General features: G+C 45.5%; 1 protein-coding gene across 1 annotated transcript in view; it reads left to right on the top strand.

Moving 5' to 3' along the window:
• LOC310683559 (uncharacterized protein) overlaps nt 1-17,109 on the top strand; it is a 47,302-nt gene that overhangs the window by 13,359 nt on the left and 16,834 nt on the right. The window contains exons 7-13 of the mRNA XM_083453493.1: nt 520-707; nt 1,667-1,808; nt 3,178-3,355; nt 8,471-8,720; nt 11,639-11,801; nt 15,282-15,431; nt 16,390-16,586. Coding sequence (XP_083309619.1) covers nt 520-707; nt 1,667-1,808; nt 3,178-3,355; nt 8,471-8,720; nt 11,639-11,801; nt 15,282-15,431; nt 16,390-16,586 — 1,268 coding nt within the window. The remainder of the gene's footprint in view (nt 1-519; nt 708-1,666; nt 1,809-3,177; nt 3,356-8,470; nt 8,721-11,638; nt 11,802-15,281; nt 15,432-16,389; nt 16,587-17,109) is intronic.

Genomic DNA, 17,109 nt, shown 5'->3' with positions numbered 1-17,109 from the left:
AGTCAGTTCATTGAAGTAAAACATATGTTCATGGGCCTCTCTAAGTTTAAAATATAATGGGGCGCATGTGGATTTTGAGTCATTTTTAGTAACCATTGCCCTTATAGTCTGTTTAAAAATATTTTTCTGAAGAAGAAGAAGAAGAAGAGTTTGGATTTGATATCCCGCCTTTCACTCCCTTTAAGGAGTCTCAAAGCGGCTAACATTCTCCTTTCCCTTCCTCCCCCACAACAAACACTCTGTGAGGTGAGTGGGGCTGAGAGACTTCAGTGAAGTATGACTGGCCCAAGGTCACCCAGCAGCTGCATGTGGAGGAGCGGGGAAGCGAACCTGGTTCACCAGATTACGAGACTACCGCTCTTAACCACTACACCACACTAAGAATGTAGGGAGGTTCAAGGTGACAGCAGAATGGGGCGGAAGGCAGGAAACTGCCTTCCTTTCTTCGGAAATATGCCTGTTAGCTTTCCCAGCTATGAGAGGTCTCCCTTTTCTTTTATCCCGCTGATTTCTCAACAGAGAAGGTCCATAAGGAGATTGAACGTGTGATTGCCCGGAATCGCAGTCCCAACATGAACGACCGGCCCCTGATGCCCTATACGGATGCTGTGATCCACGAGATCCAGAGATTCTCTGACATAATTCCTATGGGGGTATCACGACGAGTGACCCGTGATACTCAATTCCGGGGATACACCATTCCCAAGGTATTACTTATTTTTCTATCTTTTTAAAAAATTCCTGAGACCCCACCATTCAGTACTATTTCCAGATATGGATGATGGGCCAGTTAATATTCCCAAGGCACCGCTGGTCTCCGTCTCATCCGTCATCACTGCTGTGGAGTCAAAACCATAATAAAAGCAGAGGAGCCCTGCCAGATGAAACCACCTTGGGTCCATCATCCCTAGCTGAAATATACTCGGAGTCGAGAGTGGATTTCATGCTCTTTATTCAGCTCATATAGTGAGGAATGGAAGTTCCCCCAGAATGTCTGCTTTATATACATTATTTACACAACGGGCCCCATGTGATTGGCTGTTTCCGGGATTCACCTGTAGGCCAATCAGGTTGCGGATTCACTTCCACCTGGAGCTGGATTGGGTGGCTCCTGTGGACCAATCAGACTGCTGCAATCTGGATCCTATTGTTCTAGGACCAATCAGACTGCTGCATTCTGAATCCTATTGTTCTAGGACCAATCAGACTGCTGCCTTTTGGATCCTATTCAACTCAGTACATAACACTAGCATTCCTCTTCCCCAAAATGGCCAACCAGGTTCATGTTCAACCAAAACAGGAACAGCTGGTGGGCGGCAAACAGGGAGATCCCCAGCCGTATCCTGCTTTTATGTCCTGCCATGCCCCCTGAACGGGCTGATTGGCCGGCCAGGGGGTGACGCGGCCCGATCACACGGGGGCTGGCCTCCACCCACCACACGTGTGGTGGGGCCGTGAAGCCCACAACCCCACCTCCTCTTTAGGGCAGAAGTGGATTTCCTGTGAGAAGACCACACAAAGAGGACAGGCATGTTCTAAAATTCCTTATGAGTGTTAATAATGAGGGAGGGACACACTTCACCAAGGGAGGAAATACAGAAATGGGGAACTGTCCCATTCTCCCATATCTCCCGTATCTTCTCATTTCTCTCCCTCTCTTCTTCAGGGAACGGAAGTGTTTCCCATGCTTGGGTCTGTGCTGAGAGACCCCCGACATTTTGCAAGACCAGACGTGTTTGACCCACAACATTTCCTGGATGAGAGTGGGCAGTTCAAGAAGAACGAGGCTTTTATGCCATTCTCTATTGGTGAGTACCCAGCAGCCTCGGGGGGGGTGAGGAGTTTACTAAGGTTACCATATATTTTCCCCCAAAGAATCTGGGGACACTTTTTTTTACTTTTTTTTTGGAAAAGAGGGGAAAAAATTAAGTTATTTTTTAAAAAAAATTAAGAAGTAATATCTTCTCTTCTGTGGTCTCCTCTGTCGCGCGGCCTTCCTCTGGGTCGGCCTGCTCTCTTGGAGTGCTATCTGCCATGGAGTAGGCTCGGGTCAGGCCTGGTCTCGGCCACGTGTCCTTGCCCTCCCGGTGCTCTCCTACCTTTTCTCCTCAGCAGCAGGGCAGTGGCGCAGCAAGGTCGGGGCTCCCCTCTTTTTCTCCTTCCTCTTTCTCTCACTTCCTTCTCCTTCTCCTCTCCTCCGTCTCCCTGCATCGGCTCCAGGGCTTTCCTGGCCCCCGAGCGCCGCTGGGCAGTCGGCCAGGTGGCTGGGCACTCTCACTCCCGGCTCAATTTGGGTCATGGGCGGGAGGTCAGCGGTTCCCCCAGTTGATGCACCGGGCGTCCCCGGTTCCCCCTCGGCAGTGGCAGTCACAGCAGCCCAGAGCCAGCCTGGTAGCACAGCTGGCTCTGGCTGGCTTCAGGAGCTGCCCACTGCCATGGCGCCCGCCATTTTGCCTCGCCGGAAGTCCCCATATGATGTGTCTTGTGCTGTTGAACCAATCACACAACATTCATTCCCTACTAATAAATCCACAACACTTAAAATATAAATCCGGGGACATTAAATGAAATCCGGGGACATTCCGGGGACGGATTTTGTCTGGGGACAGATTTGAAAATCCAGGGACTGTCCCTGGGAAACAGGGACGTCTGGTGACCATAGAGTTTGCAGCAAATAATAGGCCAATCACCAGTAGAAGAAGATTTGGATTTGATATCCCACTTTTTCACTACCTGAAGGAGTCTCAAAGCGGCTAACATTCTCCTTTCCCTTCCTCCCCCACAACAAACACTCTGTGAGGTGAGTGGGGCTGAGAGACTTCAAAGAAGTGTGACTGGCCCAAGGTCACCCAGCAGCTGCATGTGGAGGAGCGGAGAATCGAACCCGGTTCACCATATTACAAGTCTACCGCTCTTAACCACTACACCACACTGGTGGACCAATTGAAGTGAGAAAAATTGCTAGGAGATGTTGCTGCTGCAGATTTCCCCCCAGAATTACTCTGTCTGTCCAGTGGTATCTCTTTTCCCTTCTACATAAAATCCCTTTGCCAACAAGGCACACCAAAGGACCAGTGGTGTTATTTTATGCATGGTCGTGTGGGTTAGAGGAGTCTTTGCCCAAACATTTCCAAGCAGGCTATAACAGCCCGTCTTTGCTTTCTTCCTCTTCCCTAGGGAAACGCTATTGCTTTGGGGAACAACTAGCCCGGATGCAGCTCTTCCTCTTCTTCACCAGCATCCTGCAGAACTTCCACATCAAATCTCCCGTCCCACCTGAAAAGATTGACGTCTCTCCCATGCTGATTGGCTTTGCCACCCTTCCGCGTTTTTATGAAATGTGTGTCATTCCCCTCTGAAGCAGGACTTGAAGTGGAGCCCCATCGTCGCCCACCTTGGCCACCCAAGTGTCAAAGGAGGAGGCATGCTTCAACATGTAAAGCACCAGAACAGGCTAACCATACCAAGTCTTGATTCTTTCTTTTGAATTTCCATTAGCTCTGTGTCCATTTGTGGGATTTCCTTACTCTTCATTTCTTTTGGAATCGATCTCAGAGGTGAATAAATATCTGGTCCCTGACTCTCTGCCCTCTTCCTCCTCTACCCCACTTCCCCAAGGCACCTCTCCTCTTTCCCCTTTCTGGCCATCAGCATCCCTTCTGGCATCTAGTCCAGCCATGAAATGGTTCCCCCCCCCCTTCCCCAACCCTTTCATGCCTTCTTTCCTTTGTGGTCTGTTTGCCAACATTCCTTTCCTGTCACTTTCCCAGTGAGTAGCTAAGGAAGACCATCAAGAAGGCTGATCGCCGAAGAATGGATGCTTTTGAATTCTGGTGCTGGAGGAGACTCTTGAGAGCCCCATGGACTGCAAGAAGATAAAACCTCTCCATTCTGAAGGAAATCAGCCCTGAGTACTCACTGGAAGGACAGATCCTGAAGCTGAGGCTCCAAGACTTTGGCCACCTCATGAGAAGAGAAGACTCCCTGGAAAAGACCCTGATGTTGGGAAAGATGGGGGGCACAAGGAGAAGGGGACGACAGAGGACGAGATGGTGGGACAGTGTTCTCGAAGCTACCAGCATGAGTTTGCCCCAACTGCGGGAGGCAGTGGAAGACAGGAGTGCCTGGCGTGCTCTGGTCCAGGGGGTCACAAAGAGGCGGACACAACTAAACAACTAAACAACAACAAAGGCTAAGGAAGAATAGTTAACCCTGCAGGATATGACAGTTGCTGGAAGGTTTTACAGCCATAGGTCAGTCATAACCTAGGAAATCTTGCCTCTCTGGGATCTTGTCATCTCTCAATCCACAGTATGAGGAGGGACAGGAGGCAATGCTGGTGAATTGTTTGGACCTGAGTCCTCCTCAGGAAGACTCAAGGACCCTGAAGAGGGGACATCACACCCTCCCACCCCACCCCCATCCGCCAACTAAGGGCACCCTTTGAGACCCACCTCCATTGTAAGTCAAAGTTTCTTCAATGTCATCTGTTCCATTATCCTTGGGAATATGTTTGAGTATGGAGATGGAAAATTTCTCTCCTTTAACCAGCTGATAATGCAACTACTTCAATCACCTTTAGAAATTTTTCTCAATACCTCAAATACCTAGGGCCATTCTACCCTGTCAAAGGCTTTTGTGGCACTTAAAAATAATAAAACAGTAACCTGTTCATCTCTGCTTTCCTCACAATGTATACTGCTTTTTCAACATATGTACTCAGGTGCCTTCTCTTAATAAATCTAGTTTATATAATCCATTAATGTTACTGAGTCTTCTTGCTGTAGCACTGCCAGAATTTTAGCAATGATAATTTTAACAGTTTCTAATTTTCTGAAATTACTTTTTTGTGAATGTACATTTTTCTGCTGCACCCCTAATTGAGAAGGCTGCAAGATCAAATATTTCATCTTGGTTCTCTATTCACTTCTCTTACCCACATTTCTGCTTATAAGGCATGCCCAAATCACAGCTGTAAAAGTATCCCTCAAAATTCTAATGTTGTCTGCTGTCCCCATGTTGTGAATAAAGAAACAACAAATCATGCATTTTTAAAATATGCTTTTCAATAGTATATGCCTTTTGATGCACATTTTACTAGGGTTGCCCCAAGATTTTGCAAGACATGTTTGGCCCCCAATGCTTTCTGGATGGGAATGGGCAGTTCAAGAAGAATAAGGGGCGGGGTTTTTGCATTTCTCTGTAGGTGAGGCCTCAGCAGCCCCTGGGAGAGGGGGGTGACAGCACATAACAGCCCAGCATAATCGACCAATTGAAGTGCAAAGAATTAGTTGCTGCTGCTGCTGCAGATGTAAGCCTGAATTACCCTGTCTCTCCAAACAGTCTCTCTTTTCCTTTCTACGGAAAAATCCTTTTGCAAACCATGCACACCATAAGACCGGTGGTGTTTTATCCAGGGGTGTGTGGTTTAGAGGAGTCTTCGCACAAGTACTCATAAACAGGTTATAGCAACAGCCTTAAAACCCATCTTTGCCTTGTTACGGTAAAATCTGGGTGTGAGGCTGCTCTGCCACCCAGCTCGTCGGACTAAGTCCGCGGGTCCCTGCGAAGGAAAATGAGCTCAGCCGGAGACAGGAGCAAACTGCAGAAGATCCAAGTTTATTGCACAACAGGTTCAAGGCAAGATTGAACCGTGAGAAAGGGGTGACATGAACTTTTGAAACTTCCTCCATGTCCCAGAATACAGTGCAAAATACATCCCAGTTACATCATGAATACATTAAGAAGAGGTTGGGTTACACAGATTACATCATGAATATAATAAGAAGAGGTTGGGTTACACAGGATTAACATATGGAGGAGGGAGGGGGGAATATGCAGAGCTGGAAATATGTGCAGATAAGCACATCCTGAGTCCCGGTGATGAGAAGACAATGGTCCATGTATGCATAGTCTGCCACCTGGCATTGCCCAGAGGAAAGGCTTGGCAGAGTGATTTGACAGGATTAGGGTCTTGACACCTTGCCTGAGGGATTATGGAGGACAGGGGAGGTGTCATGGAGTCCTAGAGAAATTGAGCAAATTGGCACGTTGATTTTCTATGAATTTTATAGATTTTAGTCCCTTTTGACATTGACAATTGGAAATAAATGGATATATTGTAGCGAAGAAGAAGGTGAAGAAGACATGCCCCCCTCCTTCCGTATCAGCCTTATTCCTCTTTCCAAGGGAAACATGATTGCTTTGGAGAGTGGGTGACCCAAATCACTTTCCTGGCATCTCAAAATAGCTCTTATTAAACAAAGCTCTCTCCACATATTTAGTATCTTGTAACTTTACTTTGTCCTTGCAACCAGCAGTTGTTCATAGGAACCTGTGACCGGTCACATATATGCTGCAACTCAGATTGAGAAAGATCCAAGATTGAATCTTCCCTCCTCTATCTCTTTTACTTTCTGTTACCCGCACCTATATGTATAAAACAGCCCGAGGGAAGAAGATTCTGACATAGCTCACGCAACTCTGGAGTCATGTCTGCCTTGGTCCTTGCAGAGGCAGAAACAGACAAGGACAAAGATAATTATCCCTTTAATTATCAGATGGGCAGCCTTGAGTTTCTTTGAAACCCGTGCTTCAAAGTTTTAGAAACGTTGTCTCAGGCAGCAGGGAGAGTTTTAGGAAACTTCACCTGGGCAATAAAAAGAAACTGCCACCTCCAAAAAAACTCAAAGCAGTAAAGTTGAGATAAATCTGAGAACAGACCTAAAATAATCTTGCATTTTCAAAATACCAACAGAGCAATTCTTCTTGGGTTAGTTTGTCAGGCTACAAATAGGGATGGGCTCTTGTTCAGAACTGAGTTGTCCACATTTCTGAAGAAGAAAATATTCTGGGCACATGAAGGAGTCTTCAAAGTCCAACCTGAAAGCTGGTCCTCGTCTTGTCTATTCAGAAACCACAAACTTCCCTCTCTCTCACACACACACAGCCAAATAATCAAGAGGGCTTTTCTGAAATGTGCAAAAACTCCATGAGAGAGAAAATTGTCTATGCACCTTCTCCATGTCAGGCATAATCTTGTAAAATTGTATCAGGTCCCCTCTTACTTTCTCTCTAAGCTAAAAAGGCTGCAACCTTCCAAAATAGCGAAGTTGCTCCATCCCCAGAATCATCTTGGTTGTCCTTTCCTGAATCTTTTCCCAACTCTAAAATGTCCCTTTTCAGGTGAGCTTCTGAGAACTCCACACAAACGTTCTCTGTCCATTGGAACAAGGTCTCAGCCCAATCATCCCAGTGTTATTTCTGTTCAAATGCCCCAGTCTTCGCGTGTTCTGGTAAACTGATCTCTGAAGAGCATGTGCTCGACATGACAACCTCCCTAGCCGTGCCTTTTTGAAGGCTATGCAGCAAAAATCAAGGCAGGCCTTATGTTTTTAATACCAAATCATATTTATCCCCATAATTCCCAATTGCCCTCGTTGTGCTTAACGTCCAGCCTGATAAAGAGTCCTGCTGGACTCAGAGCCTTGCGCAGTGTTTTCTGACATTCTGGGTTGGCCCCAATAAAGGGGGATTTCAAGATAAAAGTGGCCATGCCTGCTTATGTCAAAACCCCTTTATTTGATGAGATTCTCCCTGAGAAAAGCTCATATGTGTGTGTGGTTATTTCTTTAACATCTGATGGGAGAGCATTCCACAGGGTGGGCGCCACTACCGAGAAGGCCCTCTGCTTGGTTCCTCTATTGCAGCAATTCTCAACCTGTGTGTCCCCAGATGTTGTTGGACTACAACTCCCGTCATCCCTGAGCTCTGGCCTTGCTAGCTAGGGGTGATGGGAGTTGTAGTTCAACAACATCTGGGGGCCCACAGGTCGAGAAAGGCTGCCCTATTGGGTTGGCCCCAATAAAAGGACTTTGAGGGTTGTCAAGGTAAAAGTGGCCATGCCTGCTTATGTGACCACCCCTTTTAAATGCTTGGCTTATTTGACGAGCTTCTCCCTGAGAAAACTTCGTGTGTGTGTGTGTGTGTGTGGTTGTGTGTGTGTGTGTGTGGTTGAATGTGGTGCTGCATTCCTCCTGTGAAATAAATGGTGATGCTTCCTTCCTGCCTGCTCCTGCTCTGCTTACACCTTTGGTGGTGACTGCCACAATGCATTTTATGTGGGGCTGCCCTTGAATTTGATTATGGGGTACTGTCTCTATCATTCACTCTCTGGACTACTCTATTACTGCTACAGTGACCCCTTTGCAGCCTCTTTCCCAGCTGCTCTCCTCCTAGTCTTACACCAGCAGCGACCTGGTCAAATGATTCTGAGAAACGTGGTGAGAGAATTGTGCTTGACTCTGGGACTCCCTGAAGCTCCCTTGGAGGTGCAAAGGTGGGCAGGCAACTCCCTGTCACCACTATCTGTCCTTGAAAGAAGACCCTGAGCAGAGAGTAAACAGGTTGCACAATTTCAAAGAGGAGGTTCTTCCAAAGGTATGTAACAGGCTCAGCTTGGGCTGTACAGGTATTTTCTCTTCCCAGCTGGTCAGCAACACATTGCCTGCAGAGCTCCACAGGCCACCTGCAACCTCCCCATGGATCTCCTGGGAGCAGCGGCCCTTTCCCTGGTCATCTGCCTCTCTTGCCTGATGGTCCTCTCAACATGGCGGCAGATGCACCGCAAAAGCCAGATGCCACCTGGACCAACTCCCCTCCCCTTCATCGGGAACCTGCTCCAAGTCAACACAAGCGATATGTACTGTTCACTCATGAAGGTAACTTTCTATAATGTTTCAGTTATCCATTCTTTGATTTGTTATTATCAAATCGTTTTTATATACTGCTTCTGAATGAAGATCACCCCATACAATCCGCCCAACCACCCTTCTCTCTCTCTCTCTCTCCCCCACTTGACTCATCATCTCCTCATAATTCTCCTTCCACCACATTCTCCAGCTTTTGATTCTCTCTCTGAGGTATATGAGGTATTGGGGAGAAGCAGTATACCTGGTGGGGGACACAGCATGTTCCTTTGGGGTTGTTAATTCCCCCTCCCTTCCATGGCTCCGAGAAGCTGAGACCTTCAGGTCTAGGGTGGTATAGAAAATAATATAATATAATATAATATAATATAATATAATATAATATAATATAATATAATATAATATAATATAATATAATATAATATAATATAATATAATATAATATAATTAGAAGCTGTCAGCATGTGACAGTGGCCAGACCCCAGGAAACTCACCAGCTAAAACAGGTGAAGGGATCCAATGGGTTGCAAACCCCAGTGGCGTAGCTTGGGGGGTGCAGGGGGGGCGGGCGCACCGGGCGCAACATCTGGGGGGCGCGCTCGCGCTCGCAGCTCTCTGCCCCTACCTGGCTCACTCACTCTCTCTCACTGCAGTGCTGGCTGTGCAAATCCGATCCGAGCCGCCGGGTCGCCGCCCACTGTGGAGGGGAGGGTGCCAGGCGTGTGGTGCGGTGCGGAGAGAGAGCGAGGGACTATCTGGGGGAGGGACAGTGCAGCAGGGGGGCGCAAATTACTTGCCTTGCCCCGGGTGATGACAACCCACGCTACGCCACTGGCAAACCCTCAGTGAGTTAGGGAGGTGCCTTGTATGCAATGATGGGCTGCAGCAGACAGAGACCAACAGCAGGTCCAACAGTCAAGAAAGCAGTTTCTGCATGAAGGGAGAAATGGGAGCAGAAGGGGCTCATCAACCTGAGAAGATAGACAATCTAGGAGAACTCTGATCCTAAACCTCCTCTGCTTCACGGTTACACTCATTCATGGGAAAGGATTCAGGAGTAAACCCCGGGGGGGGGGGTGTGATCTGGACCCGCTGCCTTGTGGGATATCTTTGGGGGATAAGGATTAAAACCATATGCAAATCCAGAGTGGAGTCCCTAAGGCGCTTGGATGGTGCCTTGTATGCCTCCTTCCAGCAACTCCCGCAGCCAAGCTGTTGCCAAGTGTATTGCTCTGTTTTCCCTCGGACCACATCAGGGAGGCTGAGAGGGGGGTCTTGCCGTCTGGGCAGCCCAGGACCCCCCTACACACCGCACAGGCTTGCACCCCAGAGAGGTCACTTTGGTGCTGTAGATACAGATTCTCTCACTTCATTATTCTGCTTCATGGTGTTACGGTAAAATCTGGGTGCGAGGTTGCTCTGCCACCCAGCTCGTCGGACTAAGTCCGTGGGTCCCTGCGGAGGAAAGTGAGTTCAGCCGGAGACAGGAGCAAACTGCAGAAGATCCAAGTTTATTGCGCAACAGGTTCAAGGCGAGATTGAACTGCGAGAAAGGGGTGACATGAAGTTTTGAAACTTCCCTCCATGTCCCAGAATACAGTGCAAAATACATCCCAGTTACATCATGAATACATTAAGAAGAGGTTGGGTTACACAGATTACATCATGAATACATTAAGAAGAGGTTGGGTTACACAGGATTAACATATGGAGGAGGGAGGGGGGAATATGCAGAGCTGGAGATATGCGCAGATAAGCACATCCTGAGTACCGGTGATGAGAAGACAATGGTCCATGTATGCATAGTCTGCCACCTGGCATTGCCCAGAGGAAAGGCTTGGCAGAGTGATTTGACAGGATTAGGGTCTTGACACCTTGCTTGAGGGATTGATTATGGAGGACAGGGAAGGTGTCATGGAGTCCTAGAGAAATTGAGCAAATTGGCACGTTGATTTTCTATGAATTTTATAGATTTTAGTCCCTTTTGACATTGACAATTGGAAATAAATGGATATATTCTAGCGAAGAAGGAGGTGAATCATAGAATCATAGAATCATAGAGTTGGAAGAGACCACAAGGGCCATCGAGTCCAACCCCCTGCCAAGCAGGAAACACCATCGGAGCACTCCTGACATATGGTTGTCAAGCCTCTGCTTAAAGACCTCCAAAGAAGGAGACTCCACCACACTCCTTGGCAGCAAATTCCACTGTCGAACAGCTCTTACTGTCAGGAAGTTCTTCCTAATGTTTAGGTGGAATCTTCTTTCTTGTAGTTTGGATCCATTGCTCCGTGTCCGCTTCTCTGGAGCAGCAGAAAACAACCTTTCTCCCTCCTCTATGTGACATCCTTTTATATATTTGAACATGGCTATCATATCCCCCCTTAACCTCCTCTTCTCCAGGCTAAACATGCCCAGCTCCCTTAGCCGTTCCTCATAAGGCATCGTTTCCAGGCCTTTGACCATTTTGGTTGCCCTCCTCTGGACACGTTCCAGTTTGTCAGTGTCCTTCTTGAACTGTGGTGCCCAGAACTGGACACAGTACTCCAGGTGAGGTCTGACCAGAGCAGAATACAGTGGCACTATAACTTCCCTTGATCTAGATGCTATACTCCTATTGATGCAGCCCAGAATTGCATTGGCTTTTTTAGCTGCCGCGTCACACATGCCCCCCCTTCCGTATCAATGGAAAGTGGGAATGGAGGGAAATGCCAATAGCTGGTAGCCACAATGGATCTGTGTTGCCTCCGAAGTTGGAGGAAACCAGATTCTGGAAACCACACGGGGGAGAGCGCTCTTGCATTCAGGTCCAGCTTGAAGGTTTCCCATAATGGGCATCTGGTTGATCACTCTGAAAAGAGGATACTGGACTCTAGATGTGCTCCCTTTTAACCTGACCAGCAGGCTCACCTTGTGTTCTGTTTTCACAGATTCATGAGAAATATGGTCCTGTCTACACCATCCACTTAGGTCTTCGCCGTGTTGTGGTCTTGTGTGGATACGATGCCGTGAAGGAGGCCCTGGTGGATCAGGCTGAAGAGTTCAGGGACCGTGGAGAGCAAGCCACGTTTGACTGGCTTTTCCAGGGTTACGGTCAGTCTCTTCTTGGGCAATTCTTGCCCAGAGCACATGATTACTGGCATTTATATGGCACCTTTTAGATAACAGAACAAGAGGTAGAGAGCGCCATCCAAAATATGAAACTTGGCAAGTCCCCAGGACCTGATGGGTTGACGGCAAGATATTATAAATCAATGAAAGACTGGCTAATTCAACCCTTGAAGGATATATGTAATGACATATTACAGGGGAAAAGGACACCAGAAACGTGGAAAGAAGCTTTTGTGACTCTCATACCAAAGACAGAATCGGAAAAACACCAACTTAAGAACTATCGGCCTATATCATTACTTAATGTGGATTATAAAATTTTTGCTGACATTTTGGCTAGAAGATTAAAGAGGGTTTTAGCGGAGGAGATTCACAAGGACCAAGCAGGCTTTCTCCCAGGAAGGCACCTATCTGATAATGTAAGGAATATAATTGACATTTTGGAACTTTTACAGGAAAGAATAAACACAAAAGCAGCTTTAGTATTTGTGGACGCGGAGAAAGCCTTTGATAACATTTCTTGGGGTTTTATGAAAAAGAATCTCCATAGTATGGGGGTAGGCCAAGAGTTCGAAAATGGTATAGGTGCAATCTATTCTGAACAAAAAGCAAAATTAATTGTTAACAATGTTTTGACTGAAGAGTTCAGAATAGAAAAAGGAACACGACAAGGTTGTCCTATTTCCCCTCTGCTTTTTATATCGGTCCTGGAGGTGTTGCTGAATATGATTAGAAAGGACCAGATGGTAAGAGGGATACAGGTCGGAGTTAAACAATTTAAATTAAGAGCATTTGCAGATGACTTGGTTTTGACATTGCAGGAGCCAGAGTCCAGTGTGAAGAGGGTTTTAGAACTGATTCAAGAGTTTGGTCGATTAGCAGGTTTTAAACTCAACAAAACAAAAACTAAGGTTTTGACAAAGAATCTAACAGAAAAAGAGAAAGAAAGGTTTCAGAATGAGACAGGTTTGACAGTGGTGAAAAAAGTGAAATATCTGGGAATTATTATGACCTCAAAAAATGGGAACTTATATAAGGATAACTACGAAAAATGTTGGATGGAGATAAAAAAAGATCTAGATATATGGTCTAATCTAAAACTCTCACTGTTAGGTCGTATTGCTGTGATAAAGATGAATGTATTGCCAAAAATGTTATTTTTGTTCCAGACACTGCAGATTATTGATAAAATGGACTGTTTCAAGAAGTGGCAGAAAGATATATCCAGATTTGTCTGGCAGGGCAAAAAGCCAAGAATAAAATTTAAAATATTAACAGATGCAAAGGAAAGAGGAGGCTTTGCCCTGCCAGACTTGAAACTTTACTATGAAGCAGCAGCTTTTTGCTGGCTGAAAGAATGGCTACTTCTTGAAAATACAGATATACTGGACTTAGAAGGATTCAATAATGCGTTTGGGTGGCATGCTTACTTATGGTATGACAAGGTTAAAGTTCACAGAATGTTTAAGATTCACATTGTCAGGAAAGCATTGTTTAATGTATGGATTAGATATAAGGATTTCTTTGAAAACAAGACTCCAAGGTGGTTATCTCCGATGGAAGCAAAAGCAGTCAAAAAACTCAATATGGAGGCCAATTGGCCAAAATATTGGGAGATACTAGAACAAGATGGAGATAAATTGAAACTGCAGAGTTTTGACAAATTAAAAAGTAAAGTTCGTGATTGGCTCCACTATCATCAGATAATGGAGGCATATAAATTGGATAGAAAAATTGGCTTCCAGGTGGAAAAATCAAAATTGGAAACAGAATTGCTAGAACCCAAAACTAAGGTATTGTCAAGAATGTATAATCTGCTGCTGAAATGGAATACACAGGATGAGGAAGTGAAATCAGTAATGATTAAATGGGCACAAGATGTGGGTCACAACATAATGCTAGCCGACTGGGAATGGTTATGGACCACTGGGCTAAAGTTTACGGCATGTAATGCCCTAAGAGAAAATATTATGAAAATGATATACAGATGGTACGTAACACCAGTCAAACTAGCAAAAATTTATCATATGCCCGATAACAAATGTTGGAAATGTAAAGAAACTGAAGGTACCTTTTTTCATCTCTGGTGGACATGCCCAAGGATTAAGACCTTTTGGGAGATGATCTATAATGAACTGAAGAAAGTATTTAAATACACATTCCCAAAGAAACCGGAGGCCTTTCTCCTGGGCATGGTCAACCAAGAGGTACGTATGAAAGACAGGATATTTTTTATGTACGCCACAACAGCAGCAAGAATACTTATTGCAAAGTATTGGAAGACACAAGAATTACCCACGCTGGAGGAATGGCAGATGAAAGTCATGGACTATATGGAATCCGCAGAAATGACTGGCAGAATCAGAGACCAGGGTGAAGAGACGGTGGAGGAAGATTGGAAGAAATTTAAAGACTATTTACAGAAACACTACAAGATTAATGAATGTTAAAATAACATCAGATTGAATGTAGAAGGTTATTGGAGTAAAATTTTAAGGATCAGAAGACCCAACATTCTAAGTTCTAAGCATTGAATAAGCTATATTAAGACATTCAAATCAGAAAAGAGGTTAATTATGACAGAGGAATGGGATTTGTTGTTTAATTGTATGAATTGGAATACAGGGAAGGGAGACTCGGGGAAGTCAGAGAAACAAGTTAATGCAAGATTAATATGAAGATAAGATTGTTTTTATTTCTGTTTTTTGTAGTATGTTATGTTTGTGTAATTCTGTATGTTTTTGGTGTATTGTTTGTTGTTTTGTTTTGCTTTGTTGTCTTTTATGCAAAAACGAATAAAATATTTATTAAAAAAAAAAAAAAAAATATATATGGCACCTTTTAGCAAGCTTAGCACCGGAGAGTCTCAATGGTGGTTCTGTGCCATGGATTATTGTTATATCCATTTTAGGGAAAGGGAAAGGGACCCCTGACCATTAGGTCCAGTCGCTCATCTCGCTTTATTGGGCGAGGGAGCTGGCGTACAGCTTCATGTGGCCAGCATGACTAAGCCGCTTCTGGCGAACCAGAGCAGCGCACGGAAACGCCGTTTACCTTCCCACCGGAGTGGTACCTATTTATCTACTTGCACTTTGACGTGCTTTCGAACTGCTAGGTTGGCAGGAGCAGGGACTGAGCAACGGGAGCTCACCCCTTCGCAGGGATTCGAACTGCCAACCTTCTGATCGGCAAGTCCTAGGCTCTGTGGGTTGACCCACAGCGCCACCCACGTCCCCTCATATCCATTTTACTGAGGAGGTAAATGAGCCAGAGAGTCTCTCTCCCTCTATAATAATAATAATAATAACAATAAAAACCCCACATCATATCTTAGGCTGTTCTCCCAAATTCTGAACTTTAAAACTGTACAAGATTGGAAAATGAAGGGTGGAAATCTCTATCACTGTGTGTTTTCAGCCACATTCCCACTGAGTGCACCTTTACTCCTCCTTCGCTTCTCAGGGATTGCCTTCTGTAACTGGGAACGGGTCAAACCGCTACGCCGATTCTCCATCGCGACACTGAGGGATTTTGGGATGGGAAAGAGATCCATCGAAGAGCGGATCCTGGAGGAGACCCACTTCCTGCTGGAATCCCTGAGGGCAACAAAAAGTGAGCTCAGTTCTTCAAGAAATGTGGCATAATTATAGATGGATGGCAGGTTGAGAGGAGTTCCCTTCCAAGACAGACTTTGCTCATGTGCTCAAGATATCGATTCTTTAAAACATATTTTGTTGCACTGTGCGAAATATGAGCAAGCCAGGGCTGAACTGATATTACCCTTGCCAGTGTGGTGTAGTGGTTAAGAGCGGTAGTCTCGTAATCTGGTGAACTGGGTTTGATTCCCCGCTCCTCCACATGCAGCTGCTGGGTGATCTTGGGCCAGTCACACTTCTTTGAGTCTCTCAGCCCCACTCACCTCACAGAGTGTTTGTTGTGGGGGAGGAAGGGAAAGGAGAATGTTAGCCGCTTTGAGACTCCTTCAGGGAGTGATAAAGTAGGATATCAAATCCAAACTCTTCTTCTTCTTCTTGCTGGTAGCTTTCCTGGGAAAATCAGAGGCTCACTATGTCAGGTTCCTATTGGAAGACTGGACAAATGCTAGAACATTAGCAGTGGCAAAGTTTTTATCAGTGGTTGCAACAACCAATGATCCCTATCTTTAAGTCGGAACAAAATGCTTGTTTAACCTGGAGATAGGCTGTTTGAATTGTGCATTGCTTTGTAATGATTTCTTGGGTCTCTGGACCGTAATAAAGATTGATATGATATGATATGATATGATATGATATGATATGATATGATTGAAACTGTTGACGGTTAACTGAGAATTTGAATGCTGATAAACTGAATCTTTTGGTTTAATTTTGATGATGTTCCATGAGTTGTTACAGAAAGTAGTAATTGTGGTTTTTATACGAATACTCTTCTAATTAATATTCTGTAAGCCACCTTTAGATGAACGGCAAGGGAGAAACAGGCAGATGAAAGAAAACACCATTAAAGACTGAATTTATTTGCAAAGTGTACTTGCTCCAGGGCTGAGTGACTTGGGGGTCTCTCTTTCTAGGTGCACCCTTTGACCCCACCTACACCCTGAGCCGTTCAGTATCCAACATCATCAGCTCCATCACTTTTGGCAACCGCTTTGAATATGAAGATCAGGAGTTTCTCTCCATGCTCCGCATTATGCTGGAAACCTTCCAGTTTACTTCCAGCTCTTGGGGACAGGTAAATTGGAGGGGAAGTGGAGGACTTATTTGTGAATAATGCAATTTCTCTTAATTTACTCAAGGCATGGTATGCAGGACAGCCACCACAGTCACTACCCCAAAGACCAGCAGTGGTCAAGAAACAGGGTTAGAAGCTGCAGCATCACCAACTAAGGACCTAGATCACATTCAGGAGTCTGAGTGAGACTGGCCAACAAAAGCCAAAATTAGAATCTTCCATAGCAGCAGAAACTAAGTTCTCCACAAGGGGCCAGACCTGGGAGAGGCTTAAGAATAGTGTTGACATTTGTTGGAGCAAGCGTCTCACTCTGAGCTCTCCATGGTGCTGCAACTCCTGTTCTGCCTTGCTCTTTGGTCAGGCTCAGCCCGGAGCAAGTTTACAATGTTGCTTCAACCGGAGCGAATCTCAGATTGAGAAACTGAAGCTGCTTGCTTTGTAAGCAATTCCTCCCCACCCCATGATTCTTCCTCCAAATTGCCTTCCTTGTTACTCAGAGAGGACAATTCAGGCCCTGAGGTTGTGTCTGTGACAAGTTCATAGCTTAGTCAGCACCAAG

The sequence above is a fragment of the Podarcis tiliguerta genome (genome assembly GCF_965153285.1).
Source record: "Podarcis tiliguerta genome assembly, chromosome: 8".
Classification (NCBI taxonomy): domain Eukaryota; kingdom Metazoa; phylum Chordata; class Lepidosauria; order Squamata; family Lacertidae; genus Podarcis; species Podarcis tiliguerta.
This window is presented reverse-complemented; position numbering and strand designations above follow the sequence as displayed.